The sequence below is a fragment of the Onychomys torridus genome, chromosome 7 (genome assembly GCF_903995425.1).
Source record: "Onychomys torridus chromosome 7, mOncTor1.1, whole genome shotgun sequence".
Classification (NCBI taxonomy): Eukaryota; Metazoa; Chordata; class Mammalia; order Rodentia; family Cricetidae; genus Onychomys; species Onychomys torridus.
This window is the reverse complement of record NC_050449.1, coordinates 107,375,068-107,401,133: the sequence shown is the minus strand read 5'-3', so window position 1 is coordinate 107,401,133 and position 26,066 is coordinate 107,375,068. Positions and strand designations below refer to the sequence as shown.

Here is a 26,066-nt window from a genome sequence, read left to right as displayed (position 1 = left end):
TGTGGAGGTCGTAGTACAACCTGTAGGAGTTAATTCTCTCCTTCTACCTTGTGGGTCCTGGGACGAACTCAGGTCATCAGGTTTGATGGCAGACACCATCTCACCAGCCCCGGGAGCATGAACTGTGAACACTATCTTCTGCCAGTGCTATTGATGGGTGCTAAAATGATCTATGAGATGACCTTGAGTGGAAACAACAGACCAGCCTCAACCTTGAGGAGGCAGAGGCCACGGACACCCGGCAAAGGGTGAAGAAACATTCCGGGGACGCACACCAAGGAATGGATACCGCAGACCTCCTGGAATATTTATGAAGCTCTAGACTGTGAACAAATGGTCACAGCAGCAGTGGGAAAGCTCCATCCGAGGGAGCCATACGGTGGAAGGAAGGAAGTGGCTTCCCCAAATTGTCCTCTGACCTCCACACATGCACTGTTGCGTTCACACTAGCATGCTCACACTCACACCTCTCCTGTATACACAACTAACAAACATAGTGTTTTTAATTTAAAAATAAATGTAAAAAGAACCACAAAGTAGTAATACTACTACTTTGGAGTACAGCTTTTGTGCATATTCACTATGGTGTGACACAGCCCCATATAAAGTTCTTCTTTGGGAAAACAGAAGGTATGGTATCCTATGTACATATGCGTTTTTTACACTTACTAGTTTGTTTAGCACTATGAGCATCATGCGGAGGTCAGAGGACAATTTTGTGGAGTTGGTCCTCTCCTGACACCTTTACTTACACCTTCAATCCAGGGATGGAACTCAGGTTATTAGCTTGGCACAGGAAGTAATCTGATCCACTTAGCCATCTTGGTGGCCCTAGATTTTTCAGCTAGCTAATTAACATATTCTTTTTCTCTTTGAGACAAGGTCTCCTATAGCCCAGGCTGGCCTAGAACTTGCTATGTAGCCAAGGTTGACCTTGAGCTTTTGATATTCCTGTCTCTGACTCCCAAGTATTAGGACTACAGATACTCACCAGCATGGCCAGGCCCTGGCATTTTTAAAAACTCTTTTGTAGTTATTCAGCCATCCTCAACCATCAAGCCACCCATTCTTCTGAAGGGACAGCAGAGCTCCCAACAGTCACCAACTTTGGCGGCAGGGCTGTCTCAGCCTGAAATCCCCTGCAGAGTCACCAGCCAAAGTTCACAGCCCTACTCACTCCAAACCCTGCTCAGGCCCCTTGAAGAAGTGGCTGAGATATTCCTTAGCAGATGGCTCCTGCCTTTGTCAGAGCTACGCCACTCATCACTGCCAAAGGGTATCAGAAAGTGACCCTGGCTTAGAGAAAAGCATCAGCTATTCACCAAGGTCATCTAAATGCATACTGTGAATCCTCCACAATATTCAGGCTAAAATTATTTTATTGGAGATTAAGAACAATCTCTAAAAAAATTTAGTTAAAACTGGCCTTAGCTCAAGATAGCATCTCAAGGGTTAGGATTTAGCTCAGTGTTAGAGCGCTTACCTAACAAGCGCAAGGCCCTGGGTTCAATCCTCAGCTCAAAAAAAAAAAAAAAAGTCTTAAAAAAGATAGCATCTCAAGAGAATGAACACATTAAATTTAGAAATTACTATCATCCTTGACACAAAATAAAATTGGCAAGGAGAACACAATTAGCTCCCTTCTAGTGGCCACTTGCAGGCAGAGTTAGGGGAACAGGGCTGTGGCAGGCAAGCAGATGGTAGAGTCCTTGCAACCTGCTGAGACCTGGCAGGTGGTCAACATCTGCAGGGACTGTAGTCCTGTGACAGAGCAGGGCAATGCCCCTGTGCAGCTGAACTTTCTGCACATAACACGTATGAGGACATCTCACCCCTGGCCTGTTGGAGGCATGCAGGAGTCAAGCTTGTGAGGCAGGAGCTTGGGCAGCATGAACCATATGGAGAAGCCATAATTCAGGGGAGCAACAGGTTGTCTTGCAACTGCTCCCGTCATGCCAATAGGCATGTTTAGATACTTTTAGGGTCTGCTAGAATTTCTCCCACTTGAAGTTAAAATGAGATTCATTTCAATTCAAATTGGAGGCTCCTCACTGGTAGAGAGGCAATTGGCTCCCAGCAGCTGCCAGACACAAGGACAAGGGAAAGTTCCAGTCAGGCAAGGAGCTGATTTTGTCTCCCTAGGAAATTCTTGCTTTTGATAACGTGTCTCCTCTTAAAGCAGCGAGCAAGTTACAAATATGCTCACTCACTTTCTGAACAAATACTAACACAAGAAACGGGTGGGAAAGGACACCGGCTTACCTCTGGTTCCGGCTGTGAGCCATGCTCCTCTTCCGAAGAGTTTGGTAGAATTGCCCACGTTATGTTGGCACTGGCCGAGGGCAAAGAGCCAAGGGTCCCGTTTTTCAGTTGCTCTGTGGAATGTGATGTGGGCCCATGCCATCCCAGGATGGTTTCTGAAATAAAGAGCTAGAATGATGCCAGATATTTTCCAAATCTAACACTTAGAGCCTAGGAAATATCTGTAGCTTGTCATATGAGGAGACCCATGTGACATGGGCCCTGTGTCATACATGGGGGTGGGGGTCTGTTTTGAAGGAGGTTCCTGACCATGAATGTAAGAGACATTTTCCTACAGCATCAGGACCAGAGTCATCATAGACCAGAAAGAAACAATTTGTATTTGGTGTGTGCATACACACGGGGCCAGAGGGGCTTGTCAGGTATCTTTCTCAATCATTCTCCACCTTGATCTGCCCCCCTTGTCATGGCCTCTCACCAAACCTGGAGCTTACCAAATTCAGTGAGGCTGGCTGAAGGAGCACCAGGATCTACCTGTCTCCACCTCCCCATTGCTGGAAATACAGGTGGACACTGCTGCATCCAAGTCCTCATGCTGCATGGCAAGTGCTTCACCCAGGGTCATCTCCCCAGCCACCAACAATGCATTTTACCAGCATTAGATAATGCTGGCCTTTTTTACTTTCTAAAATATTTTATAATATTTAAAGACTGACTCATATTGTCAGATACAGGCAACTCAAAATGTATTTTGTTGTTTAATAATCCCAGTTCAGGAAAGATGTTGACAGTGTGGGCACAAAAGGCTGCTCCTGTTGCCAGATGTGGCCAGATGCAGGGGATATTAAAAAGACCCACCAGTGAGGGCCAATATGCCTGGTCCATTCTAGCAAGAAATAATTCTTAGAAATAGCAACTTGCTAAGCCAAAAGCATTTTCCCGATCTTCCTTCAAGGCCTGGGAAGGGGAAAGATTTTTTCCTCCAATATGATTTTTTACAGTATTATTATTACCATGTATCCTCCTGAGCTTATTAATGGGGATGGGAGTAATTACAGGTAAATTTCTTTACCCCATAGCAATCTAGCAAGGTGACTAATAGGTCGTTCTCAGCTTACTTCCAGCCTGGGGATTTAGTTCCCCACCTAGGAGCAGGGACAAATGAGGGCGCAAAGACAGGCTGGGGGTGGGAGAGGAAGGGGCTCACTCGGTCCTCCTGGTCTCAGGTGTTCCATCCTCAAGGCAATCCTGTCTGTGGACGTTCTTTCTGAACTTGCTCAGAAAAATCTAGAAATGGCCTAAACCTTTAGCATCTTGATAGACTCTGATCGGTGTATATAAAGTAAGACAGCAGCAAAAAATGGGGTGTTTTCTCCCACCCCACCCCTGTGTGTGTGTGTGTGTGTGTGTTGCTGAGTGTAGTGTTATCCAACCCAAGTACACTTGTATGTAAAAAAATCTTTTTAATACCATCCTCGATACTTGTAAATATACACATATGTAGTAGGCTACATCACTCCACTGCTTAAGCCCCAAGGAAAGTAAAACATAAGCCTCTTGGCCTTCTCAGCCCAGAGTTGGCAGGCTCCATCCCCTTCCTGTGTGCTCCAGCCTCCCTGACATTGAGCCAAGTTCATTATCATCTTAGAGCATTGCACACGCCATACCTTCTTCCCAGGTGCTACCCCTCTAGACCAGACCGCCTCTGGGGAAGTAGGGGTGGGGTTGCTAAGCATCACCTGCTCAGAGGCCTGAGATCCTGGGAGATCTGGTCCTAGGGCATCCCAAGCCACACTGCAGCTAACTGCCTTCTTTACAGGACCCGCTGCTGTCTGAGCCTAGCCAGGACACATACTGGATTCTGTTCCCTCTTTCCTCCCTAGAACACCAACTCCTTGGAGCCAGAGGCAATACTGCCCTCACTTTTCTGACGTTCATGGACACCAGTTCATGCATGTGACCCACGCACATACATGCAGGCAAAACATCTATGCACATAAACTCTTTTTTAAAAAATGAATAACTTCATACATGGATGAATGAATACACATTGAAAGAGCATGGAGAAAGTCAGTTAGTCTTGTGGTTTAGTCCCATTCGCCTCACCTGGTCTATCCATGTGTCTGTCCGGCCGGCCGGCCATCTGCCCCTGCCCCCCACCTATGTTGAATCCTGACTGCTATGGACTCAATGTTTGTATCCCTACCCCATTCATATTTTGATTGCTGTTTTAACCTCTAATCTGACAAGATCTGAAGTCAGAATTTTCTAGAAGTAATTAAAAGGTCATCAGCTAGGGCCTTCATCTGACAGATTGGTACGCTTAAGAGAAGAAAGGAGCTGGCACTGTGCACATACAGCAGGTGGACGCATGTGAGGGTGGGGAGGGAAGCAGCCATCGCTGGGGAGGGGGAACTCCATCCGAGGGAGGCAGCCTCGGACAGTCAGCCTCCTGCACTGCCACAGATACGCATCTGTTGGTTCGGCCTCGGCGATCTCACCCCAAGCTGACGAGTCTTTCTATGTAAAATTTTGATATTCTGTTCATTATGGGTTAGTTTTGCATTATTTCAGTTTAAAATACAGTGCATTAAAGTATCACTTGTCATGATTCCTGAGATTTTTTTACATTAACATATATATACACATCTGCAGCTCTGTATGTGCGCGCACACACACACACACACACACACACACACACACACACACACACGTTCTTCAGTGTACATATGAATATGAAGGTCAGAGACACTTCTCAGGATTTGGTTGTCTCTTTGCACCATGTGGGTCCCAGGCTCCAAACGCAGGCCATCTGACTCGGCAGCAAGCATCTTTACCCATGAGCCATCTCACGGCCTGATTCCTGAGACACTCATCTTCCATACTCAGGCCTGTTATCTCATTGATTTTTATCTGAACTGATGATAAATAATTTTTCTAAACATCATTATATAGCTCACATCAAAGTCAAAACGATTGCATTAACCACTAACATGTAGAGCAGTACACTAATATGAAGAGAGTGACAACAGAAAAGTGCTTGCCAGCAAGCGTCAAGTCCTAGGTTCAATACCCAGCACGGCCACATAGATATACACACAGCAATAGCCCACACAGGACAGCGCCAAAACTACGGGCAGTGGGCTGGGGAGGCGGGGAGCTTAAATGCACCCAGTCTTCATTACTAGCAATTCAATACAGGCTGTGTAACCCTCAGCTTTGACAACTACAAAAAATAAGTTAAAGAACAAACACAAACATGGCCACTGCCCTTGGGGCTTAGATTTTCTCCCAAACCTCAAAGGTAGGGTAAGAGAAATATAGTTTCTGTAGCAAAATAACAATGTGGAGAAAAGGCACACTGGAGTATTGGAACAAGAGGTGTTCTCCGGGCTAGCGGGGAAAGACAGCAGGCTGCACTTTCTTTTTTCTTTCCCCTTTGCTGAGCCTCTATGTAGCCCAGGCTGGCTTCAAACTCACAATCCTCTTTCCTGTCTCCCATGTGCTGGGATCACAGGTGTGTGCCGCTGTACCCAGCTCCACAAGCAGTATCTTTTAAAGACAGAAGTTTGGCTGAAATGTATTAATCTTGTGTCTCCTGGGAGCTTAGGATGCTGAGGATCACCTGGCCTCTGCCCAGAGGCTATGGCAGGTGATGGTTCCTGGAAGTCTCGCCTACCAGTTCATGGTAACCTCATCTATCAGGATCAGTAATCCTTCTAGGGTTCCAGAGTTAGGCTGTAACGTCCAAAGCTGAGAAAGTGTGATGCATATCTGCAGAGGAAAGCCAAGTGTTCCTAACTTGCATACGTGTTGAGGAGGAACTAAAGTGGTGTGCACACATGAATGTAGAGACCAGAGGAAAGCTTGGGTGCCTGTCCTCAGGTGTCACAAACTTGTGCTTTTGAAACAGTGTCTCTCACTTGGCCTGGAACTTGCTGACTGAACTAGCCTGGTTGGCTAGCCCCAGGATCCTCCTGTTTCCACAGCTCCCCAGTCCACTGCTGGGATTACAAGTACATGGCACCAAGGCAAGCGTTTGTTGTTCTTGTAACATGCGTTCGAAGGACTGAACTTGGGTCCTCGTGCATACATGACAGGCACTGTATTGACAGGGCCATCTCCCAGTCCTTGACTGACAGCTTCCTCTATGGAGAAAATGCCACTCAAGAACTTTATTTTGACTGATTAAGAAAGATCGCCCATCTGAAACACACTGCAAGGAAAGATTGTAGCTTTTTCTACCTACTCACTGACTGATGGCACTATTGCATTTCTATCTTGGCTTAAAAACGTAAAATAAAAATGACTGGCAGTGGGCAGCTTTACCAGAAGGGGGAAGACAGAAAAGGAAGGTGCCAAGTGGTGGGGGAGGGGAAGAGTGAAGCAGATGGCCAGGAAAGCCCAGAAGAGTCTTGTAATCATCACATTTAACCATTTCCAATGTGACACACTTATCAACAGCACTTTCCAGGAATCTTAGGAGAGGAGAAGAATATTCTAGAACATGATAGAAAGTGGACAAATTGCTTTCTGCTCCAGTTCTCCCGTACCCATCTTGCTCTGTCCTCATTCAGCCCACTAGGGCCCTGCTGTCACCCTCCTGACAGAGCTGGCTCCAGCACCCTCATTTCCCAAGCCCATTTTGTGCACAAACCACAATGTGTGGGTACAGTGTCTGCTTGGAGCTGACCCCCAGTCTCTGAATGAAGCCCAGCAGTAAGCAGCCAATAAGAAACAGAGACAACAAATCAAGCTTCAATTCTCCTCCACACTGGGAACCCAAGCACAGTCCCAAAGTCCCAAGTCCGTCTCTGTCCACTTTTCCCATAGATCGAGGCTGTGGAAGGCAAACGCTCAGCCCCTTCCAACCAGGCACATGTCCCCGCCAGGCTGCTGGCACAGAATAGGCAGGAATGGTGACAGAGCTGCATATTTCATGCCTTGACTGGAAAGCCAAATCATTCCATTACTCTTCCCTGCAAACCAACCTCTCTGAAAACATTAAAGATGCCCCCCGCCACAGGTCTGGGAGTTGTTAGGCTGCATAGAAGGAAAGAAGGTGCATTTGAAAATATGCTTAGGACAAAAGACGGACCAGAGTGCATCTGAAAACAAAGAGCCTCAGCCAACCAGCTTCCCCGGTGATACACGAAACGTAACATGACATGAACTACTATGGCATCACAAGGGGCAGGCGTGGTGCTTCTAACCCTAGCACTTGGGAGGTAGAGGCATGAAGGTTAGAGTTCAAGGTCATCCTTGGCTATATAGCAAATTCAACACATGAGAACCTGTCTTTAAAATGGGAGATGGAGGAGAGAAGAAAAGGGCAGGGGAGGGCATGGGGTGGACAGAAAGGCAGGGGAGGAGAGGCAGGAGGGAGGACGTAAAAAATTCACTTTGGTTAAAAAAACACAGGGCAAGAACCAGAAAGTCAAATCCTGGGTAAGTCAGAATTATACACAGGGGTACAATTCTGCAGTGAGCCCCAGGTATGGCAGCTATGAAAACCCTGAGAGGTTTTGCTTCCCTCCATCCGTCCTGGCTCTCCTCAGACACACGCACATCTTCATCTGTGTTTGTCAGGTTGCTACAGCTCCTGTCAGCCTAGGAGGCCCAGGATGGTAAGCAAGCACATTTTGTGGTAACACTTATCTGATCTGCTAGGTGGGGGCCATGTTTGAACTATGAAGACCCGGATGTAAGAAGGGACTCCATTTCCTTCCCAATGTGTGATACAGATTTAAATGGCTTGTGTACATTGTTTGAAAAACTGAGTGTCACAGGGACACATGAGTCTTAAAAGAGTTGGGAGCAGAGGAGATGAATTACCCATGAACCTTCAGGCTCCCACTAATCTAGTCATGTGTAGGGGTCCAGTGGTGAGCAAAGATGCCTTCTAACTTCCAGGCATGGTTTTTGACAAAATGATCAAGAAGGTTGGAGGAGGGGGAGGGGAGGAGAGCGGAGGGAGACAGCTCAGGGTGATAAAATGTTTGCTCTGCAGCCAGGAGGACCTGAGTTTGACCTCTAGCAGCCATGTGAACATTAGAAAGTAGGTATGTCCATGAACTTATAACCCAAGTGTCAGGGAGGCAGAGAGAAGTGGGTCCTTGGGTACCCTGGCTAGACAAGTCTAGTCTACTATTCTTTTTTAAAAAGTATTTTTATTGTTTTTAATTATGTGTATGTATGTGGCATGGTGTGTGTGTGTCGGGGGGGGAGACAGGGATATGTGCACATGAGTGTAGATATCTACAGAGGCCAGAAGAGGGCATCAGATTCCCTGGGGATGGAATTACAGGCAGCTGGGTGCCACCCAATGTGGGTACTGGGAACCTAGCTCTAGCAGTGCTCTTAACCTGTGCCATCCCTCCAGCCCTGTAACATCCCCATAGCCTTTTTGAAGCCTGAAATCATTTGCTTGATGGGTTTTGGTTTTGCTTTGTCTAGAGGTGGAGTACTTACTGACCAAGCCACCTCCCCAGCCCTCTCCTCTCAAGCTATTTTCACCTTTATTATTGAATTTAATCTTCAGTAATGTCTTTCTGTCTGCTTATTACTGACTGCTCAGATAGGACTGAATTCTCTTAAGACCATATGTTCCTGTCTTTGGCTTCTGAAAGAGGAACTACCAATGCTTCTGGAATATTCTTCAGCAAAATCCTCCCATATGACCAGCCCCAAGGGAGGCATGCATGACACTGTCCCTAAAGGGAGTTGCACGAACCTATCCTTTAGAGGGGGTGAGCAGGATAGAAAGGAAAGGCCATGTATAGGGTCTGTCATCTAAAGTAACTGTGAGGGACACACAGCATGGAAAACTGGCTGCAGGGTACCCATGACAGATCCGAGAGGTAGCATGCTGAGGACAAGAGTCAACATCAGGGCAAGGCTGCCACATCTGAAAGGAGACTCGACAGTCTGTGGATACACATTGGCTGCATTTTTACAGGATGGTACGCTACTGGGGAAGAGGAATGGAGGCTTAACTGGACCAAAGGATGGATGGACGGACGGTGAAAAAGTAGGGCATGGTGGTCCATACCCATAACTGCAGCCCTAAGACTGCGGAGGCAGGAGGGTCATCGTAAGGTCAAGGCCAATCTGGGCTACATAGTGAATTCAAAGTCAGCCTGGACTACACGGTGAGGTTCTGTCTCAGAAAACTGAGAGGGGGTGGATGGGACGGGATTCGCACATGCACACAAAGGGCAATACGCATCTGAACCAGACGACAAGCTCAGGGCTGGGAGTGGAGCACTCACCCGAGGTCCCTGGCTTGTGGCTAGTTGGGCCTGCCTGGCGCACACTCTGCTGGAGCAGGGTGAGGCACTCCCCGAGGCAGCTGAGGGTGGCAGCGGAGGTAGCCTTCAGAAGAAGCAGGTCCTGGTCCAAGGCAGTGAGGGGCCCGGAGCCTGGCAGGGACTCGATGGCGTGCACGAGGTTCTTCTGCTGACCTTCCACCTGGTTCATCATCTAGAAACAAGGACAGTGGAGATGAGGAGGCTTCCTTTTGGGAGGCTCCAAGCCCACATGGAGCCTTGGAGCTGGACAGAGGCAGTAGGTTCTGCCCACAGGGTGCTCTGTGCACACTCAGCCATTGCCTGTGGTGGTCGGGCCCAGCTGCCTGTGTGGGAGTCCATCTATTTACACCCCAATACACTGACCCAAGAGAATGTCAGAATGACATCAGAGATAAAAGGCAATAACAGGACCATTAGGTACTACTTTACAGACTTTAGGAAACAAGTCAATAGTAAATACACTAAAAAGTAAAAGTCCTAGGCTAGCAAGATACCTTGCCTGGCATGCACAGAGTTCTGAGTTCATTCCCAAGCACCACTTAAACCAGGCATGGTGTTGCATACCAATACCCCCAGCCCTTGCAGGGTAGAGACAGGAGAATCAGAAGTAAAAGGTGATGTGTTCAAAGCCAGCCTGGGCTACATGACACACTGCTACATGATGAGTTCAAAGCCAGCCTGGGCTACATGACACACTGCTACATGGTGAGTTCAAAGGCAGCCTGGGCTACATGACACACTGCTACATGGTGAGTTCAAAGGCAGCCTGGGCTAGGCAACACCCTTAAAGGAAAAGCAGAAGTCTTTACAACCTTCCTCAACACAGTTTCTATGGAGGGCTCTCCCGCAGAGTGGGGGTGGTTTCTTGTTTCCCCTCCAGCTCCAGTCCGTCTCTTCTAAGCACCCCCATCCCAAAGCAGAGTGAAGCTGATGTGAGGAAAGTCATGGAAAGCCACCGCCACGCCCTCCCATTTTACAAAATGACTACATACAACACGACTTTCTGTCACACCACGTGAGACATGGAGAAGAGGAGAACAACCAGGAATGGTAGAGCCAGCACGACAAACGCAAGGAACCCTCCTTGTGGTCTGCCCTCGCCTCTGAAGGGCACATCAAGGAGAAGGCGCTCCAGAGAGGGCTAGCGAAGCCCTCAAGGGTTATCTTGGGCCATTCGGGCCCCTAGTGTGTCACAGCTTGTCACAATAGATGGGATGATGAACTAAGCACCATATCTAGCAGAAAATTAGTCATTTCAAGAAGTGGGTGAGAAAGCAACAACCCAAGGTCACGTGGCTGCTGACACTGAGCGGGGCCGACGCCTGCACCGTAGACACTGCTCCATTGCTCTAGTTTTGGGTTTTCCTACAAAAACCTGTTCTCAGCTTAGAGTAACATTCCCTGAACTGTCCCTGTAAATCCCAGAGTGTTCTTGTCACCAGCATGAGGAGCCCAGCTGGAAAGCAGCAGCAATGGTAAGGCATGTTGGATCTGGACCAACGACTGGGGTGCTCCATCTCCACAGGCTCATGAGTGGGAACACTTGGTCCCCAACTGGTGGTGCTATTTGGGGATGTTGGGAACCTTCAGTAGGTGGGGCCAAATTGGAAGAAGATCATTAGGGCATGGTACTGGGGGTGTATAGCCCACTCTGCTTCTGGTTCTCTGAAAAGTGAATAAATGGCTGTTGTCACTCCTATGCCACACACCACCACCCCCATGCCTTCCCTGCCATCATGGACTCCTCACACCGTGAGCTAAAAGGAACCTCTCTTCCCTTAAGTTGCTCCTTGTTAGATATTCTTTCACCAAGAGAAAAAAAGCAGGGAATATGCCACACCTGGGCTCCTCCACCCAACAATCCTCCTGCTGTTTGCTCAGAAAACAAACATTATTATCTACCATTTGGTGTAGGCAAGTGCTTCAACAAAAAACAGAAAGCTCATCTGGGCTGGGGAGATGCTCAGTCAAGTGCTTATTGAGCAAGCTTGAGGACCTGGGTTTGATTCCTGAGAACCTACATCAAAAAGGGAGTCCCCAGTAACCATAGTGCTGGAGACAGGAGGATCTCCAGGGCTCACTGGCTAACCAGCCCAGCCTAACTGGCAAACCTCGGGTTCAGTGAAAGATCCTGCCTCAAAAAGCAAGGTAGAGAGAGATTAAGGAAGAGACCGAGTGTTGACCCCATCTTACACACACACACACACACACACACACACACACACACACACACACACTAATGCACACACAGCAGCTCGCTCTCGCTCTCTCTCTCTCTCTCTCTCTCTCTCTCTCTCTCTCTCCCTCTCTCCCTCTCTCCCTCTCTCCCTCTCTCCCTCCCCACCCCCAAACCATTTCAATTTTACAAGATGGTTTTTTAAAATCACCTATGTCCATAAACACACGCAGAGACACAATCTGGAGCCCCCTCCCAAATACTGTGTACACCCAGAATCTGCTTGTGCAGCTTGGTCTTTGTGGATTAGAGGTTGAATCAGCCAAGCTGCTTCTTCAGCAGCACCTGAGACATTGCAGGACTCAATAGGCGCCTTTCTCTTTCCATCTTCTCCAGAAAGCCTCTTAAATCACCTAATTTAAATTAAAATTATAACCCCGAAACTGATGTTCAGCTCTGGGGAAGAATGGCAGAGATGGCAGAGTACTTGCATGCACAAAGCCTTGGGTTCGATCCCCTGTACTGTATAAAGGTGTGTATTGTCACACACCCACACCCTAGCACTCAGGAGGGGGAGGCAGGAGCTGAAGGTCAACCTCAGCTACATTGAAAAGTCAGAGCCAGACAAGACCCCAGACCATCTAAGAAGAGAAACAGAGAAGGATTTGCAGCTCCAGCTGAATTCCTCACACCCCGAGCCTCGGAAGCATCCAGCTCCGACATCACTCACCATGCACCTGTCTGCTCTGCTCAGGGACGCTGGCATGTGAACAGGGACCACCATCTGCACTGGGCACTGATCAATCCCAGATGCAGAATGAGCAACTGAATTGCAATGTCCACGTTCTCTCAATAAAGTACACGGGAAGTCATTTAGGACCCAAAGTTTAGCGAAACATCAATAAGTATAATAGGGCTTTAGCCTAAGTCCTTCATTTTACTAATGAACAATACCTCTTTGTTGGTTTCAGCTTGCCAAGAGAGACTGCCAACCAGTTAAGTTTAATTTCAAATACGATAAAATATCTAAGTGTTCACTGGCAGCCAACTGTACATGCATCTGCTAACAGAGAAAACTGGATTCCATACTATTTGTAGGACTCAGCACTTTCTCAAGATTCTCACCATAAAACATAGTCTCAGAAAAATGGTGTGTCAAAGAAAAAAAGAATATACTGATGGAGCCTATAATCCATTACATTTTTTACTATTATGAATGATGCTATAAAGCTTAACAGAAGAAGTAAGCAAGATAGAGCTGCTAACTAATATGGAATATTCTCAGTTTTAATCAACAAAGAGACCCATTTTCAAACTATATTGTACAGGATAAATACTTGCTATTTTGCAAGCATAAGCTATTATGTAAATCTTAGGTAATAAAAGCAAACACTGTCCTATTCTACTGCCACAGACACACATGCTCAGAGATGGAGCCACACATTAGCCCCCTAAAAGCATCAGCAGTGGCTACCAAGAGCTAGTCCCAGAAGCAGGGAGACCTTTGGAGAGGCACTTGGAAATGGTGTTGAGGAGGCTGTGGTTACAATGATGGAGATATATTGGGACCTAGTGGGAGAGGGGTGGACCTGCAGGCCTGCATACCAGGACCTGGTTATGTCTACATGTCAGCAGCACCCCTAGAAGAACTCCTTGCCTGTACACCAATAATAAAGCATCTATTGGCTTTCATCACCTTGCCTAGTAAACTGAGCACTGAGAACAAAACGAAGGAAACTCCAGTTCCAGATGATGTGGCGCCTTCTTCTGGCCTCTATGGCACTGCACACACATAGTGCACAGGCATACAGGCAGGAAAATAATAAAATAAAAACCAGGGGCAGCATGATGGATTAGTGGGAAAAGGCTCTCACCACCAAGCCTGACGAGGACCTACATGGTAGAAAAAGAGAACTGATTCCCACAAGTTATCCCCTGACCTCCATGTGTGTGCTATGTTACATAGCACACACATACACTTATTGTTTTAAAGAACAACAAAAAAAAGCACAAATTTCAACTTCATTCTGGTATTTGGCTTCTTAATCAAGGGCATTACCAACCTGTAAGACAGGTACAAAACGGGGTCCTAAATTAAATGTCAGAGGCACAAATATAGGTCAGGCTGCATTTCACAGATAATCTCCTTCACAGGAAGTGGGGAAGCCCTGGCCTGTTTACACACCACTTGAGAGGCAATGCACACCACAGAGTCAAATCATGAGAGTCAGTGCTAAGAGGGCTAGCAGCTCTGTGGAAACTCAAGATGCCCAAACCAGGAATGCTGCACAGTAGCCCAAACCCACGAGTTTAAGTGCTCCTTGGAAGAGCTGAAGAAAGCCTTGGAGAGGGAGGGCGGCCGGGGGCTCCTCTGCCCCTGCTTCTGGCATCTCTCAACTACAAACCTTGATGCTGGTTTTGGAGGTATCTGTGAAGTCCAGTTCTGAAGGCCAGTGCCAACGAGGCCAGCCATTCACTCCTTCTCTAACACAAGACTGTCACAAGTGCCTTGTGACTACAGAGGGTGAGCTGTAGATCAGAGGCCATAGCTGGGTGCTTGCAGTGGTTGGCAGAGCCTACGCTGGCTGCCAGGGGCCTTCCGTAACTCACTTTACCCTGCTGGTAAGTAGCGGGAACAACCGACCTCCCTGACAAAGTGACTTGTTGGGCATCTGTCCCTAGTTTATGAGCCATTGCTAAGTCTCCACTTTGGACCCCAGTGGCTAACTGAGGTACTGTTCTGTTTGCCAACATCCTTTGGAGTCAGGGCTTCATGGAACATCCATTTCCCTAAAAACAACATAGCTCCATCCTTCGTGGCTGAAAAGGAATTTCACTCTTGGGGTGTGTGTGTGTGTGTGTGTGTGTGTGTGTGTGTGTGTGTGTGTGTTGTTGTTGTTGTTGTTGTTGTTGTTGTTGTTGTTGTTATCATTGTTTCTTATACACTCCTCTGCTGCTGGACATCTAGATGGTTATATCCTGATCTTTATCTAACCTCACTCCAGTCCCCACACTGTAAACCAAACTTCCAATTCTTAGTATTCTGACCCCTATCTCCTCCCTCCAGAGACACGGCCAATGCTCTATGCTGGTGTCTCTCCTTCTCCCCGTTCCTTAAAATACTAACCAATAAAATCAGTCTGATCAGTATATATATGTAACTATTTAGAGAGCTTGGGGCCAGAGAGATGGCTCACTGGTTAAGATCTCTAGCTGCCCTTGAAGAGGACTGGGATTCAATTTTCAGCACCTACATAGGAATTCACAACCATGCTTAACTCTAATTCCAGGAGATCTAGGCCCTCTTCTGAATGCTTCAGGTACCAGGCACACACACATGCACACACACACACACACACACACACACACACACACACACACATACACACACTGCACATACATGCAAGCAGACTGTAAAGTTTCAAACCTGGGACAAATGGTTGAGATGCCTATTTAACATATCAAAGCAGATCTGACCTCCAGATTCTCCTAGCATCCCTCAGCCCCTACCTCTTACAAGCATACCCCTCCCCCTACCCTGAACTCTCCAGCTCATGGGCTGGGCTGCCCTTTCCCTAGTGGCTCTTCCCTATATAATCCAGACATTTTGGTTACCTACCCTTTTGTACCTTTGGACTCCCGGCTGCTGATTCCTCACCCCCACACACCCCATATACATGGCCCAGCTCAGCCTAGTCATGTCCACTCTGGATTCTCCCAGATGTCCCTGCCTCTACCAACGCTCTCCCTTTCATCTACAATAAATTTTTCTCTACCACACCTAAGAGCAGTCATGTCCTTTCCTTTCCTTTCCTTTTTATAGACAAAACATTCAAATACATAAAATAAATAAATCTGTACAGAAACACCTAGAAAACTGACCTTGCCATCTATGATGGCTTTTCTCCATGATTCTGTGTGTTGGGCATAGTGAGATAAGACCTGGCCTCACACTTGCAATTCCACCCTTCCCCGGGACACCCAAGCTTTGCTCCCTCCTACCTTTGAGTATATCAACCTAGAATGCAAAACACAACCTTTTGTAGGCCAGTTCTAGCTGTCTTAGTGTGGCCACCCTGCAAGACTCAATATATCTGAAGAGACACTGACTCTCTCTCTCTTTGGCTATCAGGCTATTGAGATGTGGTCCCAAAAAATTGGGATTTCTCCCCAAGAATCTCATGCTGGGAGAAGGGAAAGGCAGAAGGCTGGTGCCGGCTAGAGAGGGAGCCTAGGAAGAGCGTTCATGGTTTTGACATGTCAGATCACCTTGGCAGGAGAGAATGAAGCCCAGGCAATAATTGGTCAATGATGGGCAAGACCACCTTGACCAGGACTGATTACTCCCCCCCCCCCCTCCCACCCCCACCCCGTTCTCTTTTTGTAACTCCAATGCATGGTTCTTGAATGTGAACTTGAAAGTTGATAATCATGCAAAGTCAAGACTAGACATGCAAACGCAGGCATCCTGGAGCCACTCCAGCCTGAAGAGAACATCACACACAGACTGGCTGACTGGAAAGCTGTCCGAATCTGCTTGGAGAGAGGACCCGTTCGCATTCTCAGAAAACTGGCAGGAGAGAAGCATTCACCGTGGTCCTTTGCCCGCTGCCTCTCTGGATTCCCAGGGAGGCCATTACTAATTTTGACCATTACAGAACAACTTAAGCCATCTCTGTCCACCCCCATGCCTGGGAGGCTGGACAGGATAACAGCATTTCTCCACCTCAACATCACAACAGCTGGCCTTTATCACACATTTTGTGAGGGAATAAGTGAAAGTGTGCTGGGCGGGAGCCTCCCATCTGAGCCTGTTCCAGCTCCTCCCCGGTGTAATGTGATGCTGGGCCAGGAAATTCCATCAGTGTTTATAAACCAGCTCATACACCCCAGGCAGGGGGCAAAGGGCAAAAGCAACACACACACATACACACACACATTCAAAACCCTTTCTGAAGGGGACCCGCCTTTATTTCCTAAGAACTTAATTTCTTTTTCTCTGCCTTTTCTAAAACCTATCACCCTGTCCCAGCTCCACACCACAATAATATAAAATGTGCCTTTCCTCTGTACAAATGCCTAAGAAGCCATTTGAAGGACAGAAGTCTCAAGACACTCAAGAAACCCAAGCTAGGGAGACTGTACAAGGATGAGGTCCTGGGTGTGAATCTCTAACATGACATAAAAACCCAGGCATGGAGCCGGCACCATGGCTCAGGGTGAGAAGGTGGCTGTTCATTACTGTGACATTACAAACCTAGAACAAACTGCTAATGAGGTGCCTATTTAACATATCAAAGTGGACCTGGCCTCCAGGTTCTCAAGACCAGCATCCCTCAGTCCCTACCTCTCACAGGGTATGGCTGAACTCTCCAGCTGGGGGCTGGGCTGCCCTTCCCCAGAGGCTCTTCTTTACATAATCCAGACATTTTGGTTACCTGCCCTTTTGTCTACCCTTTACTCTCCTGGTCTCCTGGCTCTCCCCTCTCCCCTCCCTAACAAAGCCCAGCTCAGTCTGGTTCACTCTGGACTCTCCCAGATGTTCCTGCCTCTGGCTGTGCTCTCCCACATATCTACAATAAACCTTCTCTTCCACCATACCTAGGAGCAGTCAAGCCCTTTTATTTTTCATTAAATTATGAGCACAGTAGACCCTGGTCTTAAATACTGTATGTGCACTGCTACAGATTACACCCCCAGTCTCACACACACCCCCAGGCTCATACACACCCCCAGTCTCACACACACCCCCAGTCTCACACACACACCCAATCTCACACACTGAGCTACTCCTTCAGCCTGGAGCCTGACTTTAGAACAAAAAACCCTTCGCAAAGCTATCCCCATTACTTCTTATGTGTACATCAAGTCTGGTTTCTACATACCCCAGGCTAGCCCAGAACTCATGACCCTCCTGCCTGAGAGCTGGGTGGTGACAGGTGTGTGTCATCATCCTGTACTTTTGCTAAAAGAAAAACTGAGGCAGAGAGTAATTTTAGAACTGTGTACAAGATGCTATAAGAGTCCCAAACATGGCACCCGAATATCTCCATGTCATGTGACCTGTGCTCCTCTGGCATGAGGTTTTCAAATGAGCTGATATTTTTTGGAACAATGGACCCAGGAGCAGCTCTGAAAACAGAGACGTTCCCTTCCCAGACAGGCTCTGGCCCACTGAGGAGGAATGTCCTTTTGTGAGAGAGGCAGCTGGTCACAACGCATCTGCAAATAGGAAGCAAAGACCAAGGCTGGGGATGCTTTTTCCATTGGGACTGTGCAGCTCACATCCATGATGAGTCTTTCTTCCTCGGTTACATTAACCTCTCTGGAAATGCCCTTACACCACAGAGGCAGGCCTGTCTCCTAGGTGATGCCTAGCACAGTCAGGTTGACAGCCAAGATGAACCGTCAGAGTTCATTTCCAGGAAAGTATTTTATTTTGCAAGAGGAGTAGGGTGCCTTTAAGATTCCCTAAAGAGAGAAGTCCAGATAATACCTCAATTCTAGCTGGATGTAGAGATTAGGTCTGGAATCCCAGCACTTGGGAGCCTGAGGCAGGAGGATTGCTGTGAGTTCAAGGCCAGCAACACAGTGAGACTGTTTCAAAACAACAAAAATATAGATTCTAACCTCTGTTGGTAACAGAGTTGGGCCTGAGATCCAGTTAATATCTGCTTCTTATTTTTAAACTTTAATTACTGTGTTTTGCTCAAATATCCACTCAAAAGTTCACCAAAGAGCATGGACATTGCACAGTTCTCTCTCCCAGCTGAAATGAATCTCACTCCTGCCAATTACCTTCAAGATGAAAATGCATCTTGAAAAGGTTCTCCAAAGAGGAAAGAAATAGATTTGACAGGGCCTCAGCCTCCAGGCAAATCCTTGGCGGCTTCAGCACCTTGACAAATGAAACCCTGGAGAGACAAATGCCTTTATCAGGGATCTGCTGCATGAATCTGAAGGGGAAGTTGTGTTCAGGGATAAGCCACTAGTAATTAATATTTACTGTGTCCCCACTGGGAAAACGGAACTGCAGTTACCATTTCAAAGGAGAAAGAACATGACTCCCTCACACAAACTGCTTACAACCTAATCCTCAGGCGCTCAAGTATATAACAGAACCATAATCTGTGTCACGTGCTGCTTAGCAGGAGAGTCCCCACCCTCTGCAGGGGAGAAACGGACCAGCACAAATCTGAATCCAAATTCACTCTTACTCCTTCCTCATTTCCTCTGATCTTGAGCACAGATAAAACCAAACACCTCTAAAATCAACAAATGAAGAAAGAAAATGCATTCTTAGTTTGGGCGATGAAGAGGGTGGGGGTGGGGCTGCTTTGGGGCGATCTAAAGGCTGAGAGCTTTTGGGTTGAGGAGACAAGGTTCCATATTTTCCTTGAAGATTGGAAACCCAGTGATGCTTGCTCAAAAGGAGGGAGGTTTACTGCCTGTCATCAGGAAGAGCTGCCCAGAGCCTACTGGGCTCCCCACTCCTCTCCTTCAGGGACATAAGTGACTGACCATCCATCCTGTTCAGTTGGAACTTCCAGCTCACTCCTGCATGGTCTGAGAAGGCCCATTCCTGTCTTTTTCTCCAAACCCCGCCCACTCAGAGTCTCTGAACAAAGAAAAGGCTCCAAAAAAACCTGTTCCTCATTCTTGGTGGTTACTACTGTTTCCTCCCCTGAAGTTGCCAGCCGCCAAAGTCCCCACCTAAAACACTCAGCTTTTGACCATATTGGGGGACAGACCCATACAACCTATAAAGTCCAAATTCTGACCTCTCCGGCCTCCTGATCTCTGGGACTGGAGAACTTGCCTGGGAGTTACTTTGCTCAAATAAACTGGTTATACTTTTTCAGTTTGGTTTGATCTGGCTTACTGCACCAGCAGATAAACCTATGATGGGGTGGGGATGGAGGGGCAGAAAACCTATGACACCCCTCGTCTCTATGTCCTCTGCTCTCTCCCTTCCTTCCTTGTCTTGCTCAGTAGAAGTCCCTCCGTGGACACAAATGCCAGCCCTGGAGCCATGTCCACCCAATTGTGTGGCTTGGCACCTCCTCTTCCAATCCTTAGAGAGGGAATGCCAGCCTTGGGCAGGATGCTCACGCTGCTCCAGTCACCTGACAGCGGGTAAGTACATAGAGAACAGCCATCATGTGACAAAACATGCACTCACCGCCCCTTAAGTCACAGTCTCTCTACCTTCCTCTCTCTCGGCATGGGTTTTGTGCTCAGTTTCTCAGAAACATACATTCTTTCTGGATTTATTTTACTTTGTATCTGTGCTGATGTATGTGTCCATGTGCATGTGATATGTATGAGCATGCATGTGAAGGCCAGAGGTTGATGTCAGATGTCTTCCTCAATTGCTCTCTACATCATATGTTGAGACAGGGCTCCTCACTGATTCAGCTAGCTTGGCTGACTGGTGAGCTCCAGGGATCCACGCTCCCATGCTTGAGCATCAAGTCCTTTACTCACAGCCATCTCCCCAGCCTCAGCATTAGTAGTTTAAATATTATCTACCAACCAAAGGAACAGCAAGATAACAAATAAAGGGGTGACTTGCCTTGCCTCATGCTAATGATGATTTGTAAATTGTATCTATTATTATGTATAGATGTATGATAATGGCGATGCTAACGCACACACATGGAGGACAGAGGACAACTCTAAAGAGGTGGGTCTGGCCCAGCAGTGATGGCACACGCCTTTAATCCCAGCACTTGGGCGGCAGAGGCAGCCAGACATCTGTGAGTTCAAGGCCAGCCTGGTCTACAGAGCAAATTCCAGGACAGCCAGGGCTACACAGAGAAACCCTGTGACAAAACACCATGACCAAAGCATTTCCTTGGGCTTCAGAGAATTAGAGTCCAGGACAGCAGAGTGAAGGCACAGTGGCAGGAAGAGCTGAGACCTCCTATCTGGATACACAAGCAGGAGGCAGAGAGCACACTAGCAACAGCTCCAGATCCTTCACACTTCAAAGCCTGTCCCTAGCAACACTTCTCCTCCAGAAAGGCCACTCCTACTAATCCTTCCCAAATCGTTCTAAGAACTGGGACCAAGTATTCAAACACATCTCCCTACAGGGTTGGGGGGGTGCCTTCTCATCTGACCACCAAACATGGGTTCCAGATTCCCTGCTTGCACAGCAAGCCAACTCACCAGCCTTGATCATAATGTTTAACTTAATACAGAGTTCATAAGATACAATGATGATCTGTATTTGAGGAGTAAGAGAGGAGACTGGGTCTCTCTCTGTTGCCCCAGCTGGCCTTAAACTCCTGACTCACGGATCCTTCCATTTCAGCTTCCTAAGCAGCTGAGCCTCCTGGTGAGTGGTAGGTACCATTCCTGGCTGTGACAGGTCATCTTGAGTCAACCAAAACATCACTTAACACTTTTTGTCAGAAAAGGTTATTCAGATAACCAGGCATTTCCCTAAACCAATGCCAGTGTAACAAAGTCCCGGAGCTATACAGTTTCCAGTCAGAGGATCCCAGAGTGTACTAATTACTGACTGGCACATGCCTCTGATGAAAACACACTGTCACCAAGCCCGGAGCACAGCACCTCATCCTGTCATTCACAGTGCAGATTCATAACCGGAAGCCAGCAGGACTTCCCGGGACTACAAATGGCTTGAAGAGACTCAGTTCATAGCCTCTCGGCTGACACTTTCCCTTATCTCTAAGGTCTAGAAAACAACCCAATTCGCTCCACTGTCTATTTCCCCACATTAAGTCCACCGGCGTAACACTTCAATTCACTTTGTGAGAATTAGAATTAGCATGAGGAGCCCTGGCTTTTGCTGCCTCAGGAGGTGGCTCTCCTTCAAGCATTCTCCAGCTCCCCTCATGTAGAGGTGATTAAGGCAGCTCTCCTGGTCAGGGGAATAAACTTCTTCCCTCACAACTGTTATCTAACAAGAGAAGCCAAAAAGACAACGGAAACACAGAATGTGAAAAGTAGACCAAAAGGAAGCTGCTCCCTGTCCCTGCCCGCTCAGGACACACCACTGCAGGCTGTGCAGCCTGCCTCTGCCTCATTCCTCCAGGTCAACGTTTCGTCAGGCTCCCAAAGACCCAAAGTCTTCTTCACTCCTGGACTCCAGTCAGCATTTCCAGTGTCTGCCTTCCCATGTCCAGGTCTGGTCACAATGCCCCAGGCTCTCCAAGTCTCTGCCTCCCCCTACTGCTAGGCCAAGGGGTCTGTGCAGAAGGCCACAGCCTGTTTTCTTGGCACTTGGCTAGTACAGGGTGATATGAGTCAAGTCCCCCAAGGAGGCCCTGAACATTCATGCTGCTGGCTTTGGATTCTGTCTGCCCTGGGGAAAATGTTCTATCTCGGTGGTTATTTTTGTGTCAATGGTTTGGGCTGGCTGCTTAATTGTAGCTAACCACAGCATTTACAATAGGAAAGCACATTTTCTTTTGGGTCCAGAAAACAAATTATCCATCAGTGTTCCATTAATTCACCACCTTTAAATGAAGCTTTTAGCAAATACATTAGCTGTTCTTCGGCTACTTTTTCTCATGTTTCCCAACTGCAGAATAAACACCTGCTGTAATTCTTTCCATACTACAATAGAAATACATATTTCACTCTAGGGATAAATTGGCTTTATTTTCCCATATATTTAGAGGCAGTGAAAGGTAATGATCAGGCAGAGTAAATACACATGATTCCCTTCTCAGGCAGGTGGCTCTGTCCCTTACCCTTTGCCACAGTCCAGTACACCAAAGCCTGAAATATTGCACCCCAAAAGGCAATTCCTGCAGTAAAAACATTTTACATGTTTCTCTGAGTGGAAACAAATACCAGACTTCAATAAAGTTGCCTTTATTTAAAGGACATTTCCTTCCCCCTCACACTGAGTGACTAATACGCCCTCTGAAAAGTCTGGTTCATCATCTTAGCACAATGGCCACCTTCTCCTTCTCCATCACTGCCCCCTGCTGACCACAGGTCAGTCACCTTTGCCAGACACTGCCCTCTTCTGAGAAATGGCAGCCACAGGTAAAATAGGTCAAGTGATCCACTGGATGCCAAGTGTCAGGGAGGGAAGAAAGGAGCCTGGAAGACATAGTTCCTTAAAGGTCCCTAGGAGGGGTACAGACAGAATGTGTCAATGAAGAACACTGTATACCCCTGTGTCACACCAGGACTGCCAGCCAGAGGGGATTCTGGGAAAGGTGAGGTGGGTAAAGATGGAGATGCCCCTCATGCTGAGGCTGGTAGTGCCCATCTTAATCACTCATCTCAGAGTGATGCTTTCAAGAATGACTGTAGGAACAAAACAAAACAAAAAACACAAGATGTAGTTGGTTGTCTTTCACTCTTTGGGGGTTGCCACCCAGCTCCCAAATAAATACATGGAGACTTATTCTTACTTGTGAATGCCCGGCCTTAGCTTGGCTTGTTTCTAGCCAGCTTTTCTAACTTAAATGATCCTGTTTCTCTTTAATTAGATTTTGCCTCTGGACTTTTTACCTTTCTTTATTCTATATATCTTTCTTTCCTTCTTACTCCGTGGCTGGCTGGGTGGCTGGCCCTAGTATCCTCTTCTCCTTCTCCTTTTCTTGCTCCTCACTCCCTTCCCTAGATCTCTCCTCCCATTTATTCTCTCTGCCTGCCAGCTCCACCATTTCTCTCTCCTGCATCGCTATTGGCCATTCTACTTGTTATTAGACAAATCAGATGTTTTAGGCAGGCAAAGTAACACAGCTTTACAGTTAAACAAATGCAACATAAAAGAATGCAACACATCTTTGTATCATTAAACAAATGTTCTGCAGCATAAATGAATGTAATGCATCTTAAACTAATCTTCCATAACACCAAGGTAACAGCAATGCTCTTTTACCCAAGAGTGAAGAAATACAGTGTGACTTTAGTTAGGTATCTTAAAATAGTAAAAACACATCATGAGCCCCTGAAGGAAGAAGCATCTAGAACCTGTTGTCTTAAGATCTTATCTGGGAAGTGGGGGAGGGAGAAAAGGAGAGGGGGGTCAGTGAGAACATGGAGTTGGGTGAGAAGGATCTGGGGGAAATTGAGGGAGGATGAAAGGATCTCAGTGGGTTTTTCAAGGGATATAAGAATACACATAAAATATACTTAATGGCTAGATTCTATACCTAGAAGAGTCTTTCCTGAAGAAAGGGCCCTTGACTTTCATTGAATTCTCAGAGACTTATGGCCAGTGATCAATCACTAAGTAAGATAAATACAAATAGGATCCACATGGGAGGCCAAAGCTCCCGGTACAGGTAGAGACTTTTCCTATCCAGAGAGGCTACCTTCACGCCCAGATTGAAGGGAGAAATGTCTACTTTTCCTTTCTTATAGGAAAAGAAAGGGGCTGAACTTATATGAATTCTACCACACACTAACACCCATCTCACTATCCGTCAGCAAGTGCAATGGCTTGTCTTCTTGGCTTGTCTTCTTGCTGTTCTAAAACAGGAGGAGCAACCACAGCAGGGCTTCACCATGTATCACACATCCTCAGCTCTGCATGCAGCCTCTGGCTCCAGCTGCAGGGCCATGTTTACTGTCTGCATACATGTATTTGTTACTTTTCTCATGGCTGTGACTGACACAAAGTGTCATAAAGGGGAATGGAAAGGTTTAGACTAACTTCCAACAGCAAGGGATACAGTCAGACCATCACAGCAGGAGAGGCCAGGCAGAAGTACAAGGCAGATGGTCACATCAGATCGGCAGTCAGGAAGCAGAGGGCAGACAGGAAGTAGGGCCCACCCCTAGTGACCTACTTCCTCCAATAAGACTCCACCTCCTAAAGGTTCCAGAACATTTCAAAACCGCACCACCAGTTGTGGACCACATATTCAAATACATGAACCTGAGGCTGAGGTATATTTCACATTTTTTTTTTTTTTTCTGAGACAGGGTTTCTCTATCTACCCCTATCCTGAAACTAGGTCTATAGACCAGACTGGCCTCAAACTCACAGAGATCCACCTGCCTCTACTTCCTGAGTGCTGGGATTTAAGGCGTGCACCACCACAGCCAGCTCACATTTCACATTCAAGCTATAGTAGCAATGCACTTGGCTTTATGGTAAGGTGGTGATATAGAGAACAGACAAGTGAGGTCCTTCCCAGTGAGTGGTGTAATGGTGGGGGCCTTCTCCCCACGCTGAGAAGCAACAGATGCTGGGGTTGGGAACACAGCCTCAGGTCCGCCCTTACCACACCTCAGGCTCATGACTTGATGTTGTCCCAGTTTCCCTTCCTATAAAATGGGACTCACTGGCAGCTCTCATCACTCAGGCTTTCAAAGAATGACTAACTGTAACACTGAATACTTGGAAACACTCCTGAGGAAGCACAGGAGGATGGGGAAAGCTCGGTGGCTACTACTGAGGATTAAGTGAGCCTATGGGGAAAGCATTTGGAACCGTGGAGGCCTGAAGGAAACAGGAACATAAGTACCGATGATGATGATGATGATGATGATGGTGATGATGATGATGGTGATGATGGCCAACATCAGCAGAAAAAAAACAAACAAACAGGAAAAAAACAAACAAACAAAAAACCACAGACAGGGAACTTCTGTCCTGGGTCAGTTTTAGCCAAACCCTACAAAACTTGTTCATTTTCATAGTAATATACGGGTTGAGGATGTAGCTCAGTTTGTAGGATGTTTGCTTAGTGTGCAAAAGGCCCCGGGTTCAATCCCAGCACCACATGAGCTGGTTGTGGTAGCGCATGCCTGTATTCCCAGCATTCTGGAAGTAAATTCAGGAGGGTGAGAAGTCCAGCATCAACCTCAGCTACACATCACACCCAATGCCAATGAGGTCTACACGAATAAATTTTATACCATGCCCTCTTCTGAAGAACATGACAATATCTGACTCCAAGGCCAGCCACAGTGGCACACAAACCCTGTCATAAACAATAAAGTGAAAAAGAGGAGCAGCATGTTAGCTGAGCATGGTGGTACATGTCTATAAAGTCAGCACTTGGAAAGCTGAAGCAGAAGGATTGGCCTGAATCGGAGGCCAGCCTGGGGTATCCGGCAACACCCCGCATCAAAACATGTAAAAGGCCTAGTTATACAGCTCGGTATCAGAGTACTTGCCTAGCGGGCATGAGGCTCTTGGTTCAAGGCCCAGAACTTAAAAAAAAAAAAAAAAAAAAAAAAAGCAATCTACTCAATATAATACATATTGGAGTTCTGTGTGGGACTGCTTGCTTAAAAGCAGTTTTTAAAAGAAATCATAACTTTACCCAGGCAATTATGGCCAATTCTCATTAGTCACAGTAGTCACACCT

The 26,066-nt window shown here is 47.1% G+C and overlaps 1 protein-coding gene across 3 annotated transcripts in view; it reads right to left on the bottom strand.

Moving 5' to 3' along the window:
• Osbpl10 (oxysterol binding protein like 10) overlaps window positions 1-26,066 on the bottom strand; it is a 224,393-nt gene that overhangs the window by 52,376 nt on the left and 145,951 nt on the right. For all 3 annotated transcript variants that reach the window (XM_036193291.1, XM_036193290.1, XM_036193292.1), the window contains 2 exons: window positions 9,534-9,744; window positions 2,263-2,417 (listed from right to left, as the gene is read on the bottom strand). In XM_036193291.1, the coding sequence (XP_036049184.1) occupies window positions 2,263-2,417; window positions 9,534-9,744 (366 nt within the window). The remainder of the gene's footprint in view (window positions 1-2,262; window positions 2,418-9,533; window positions 9,745-26,066) is intronic.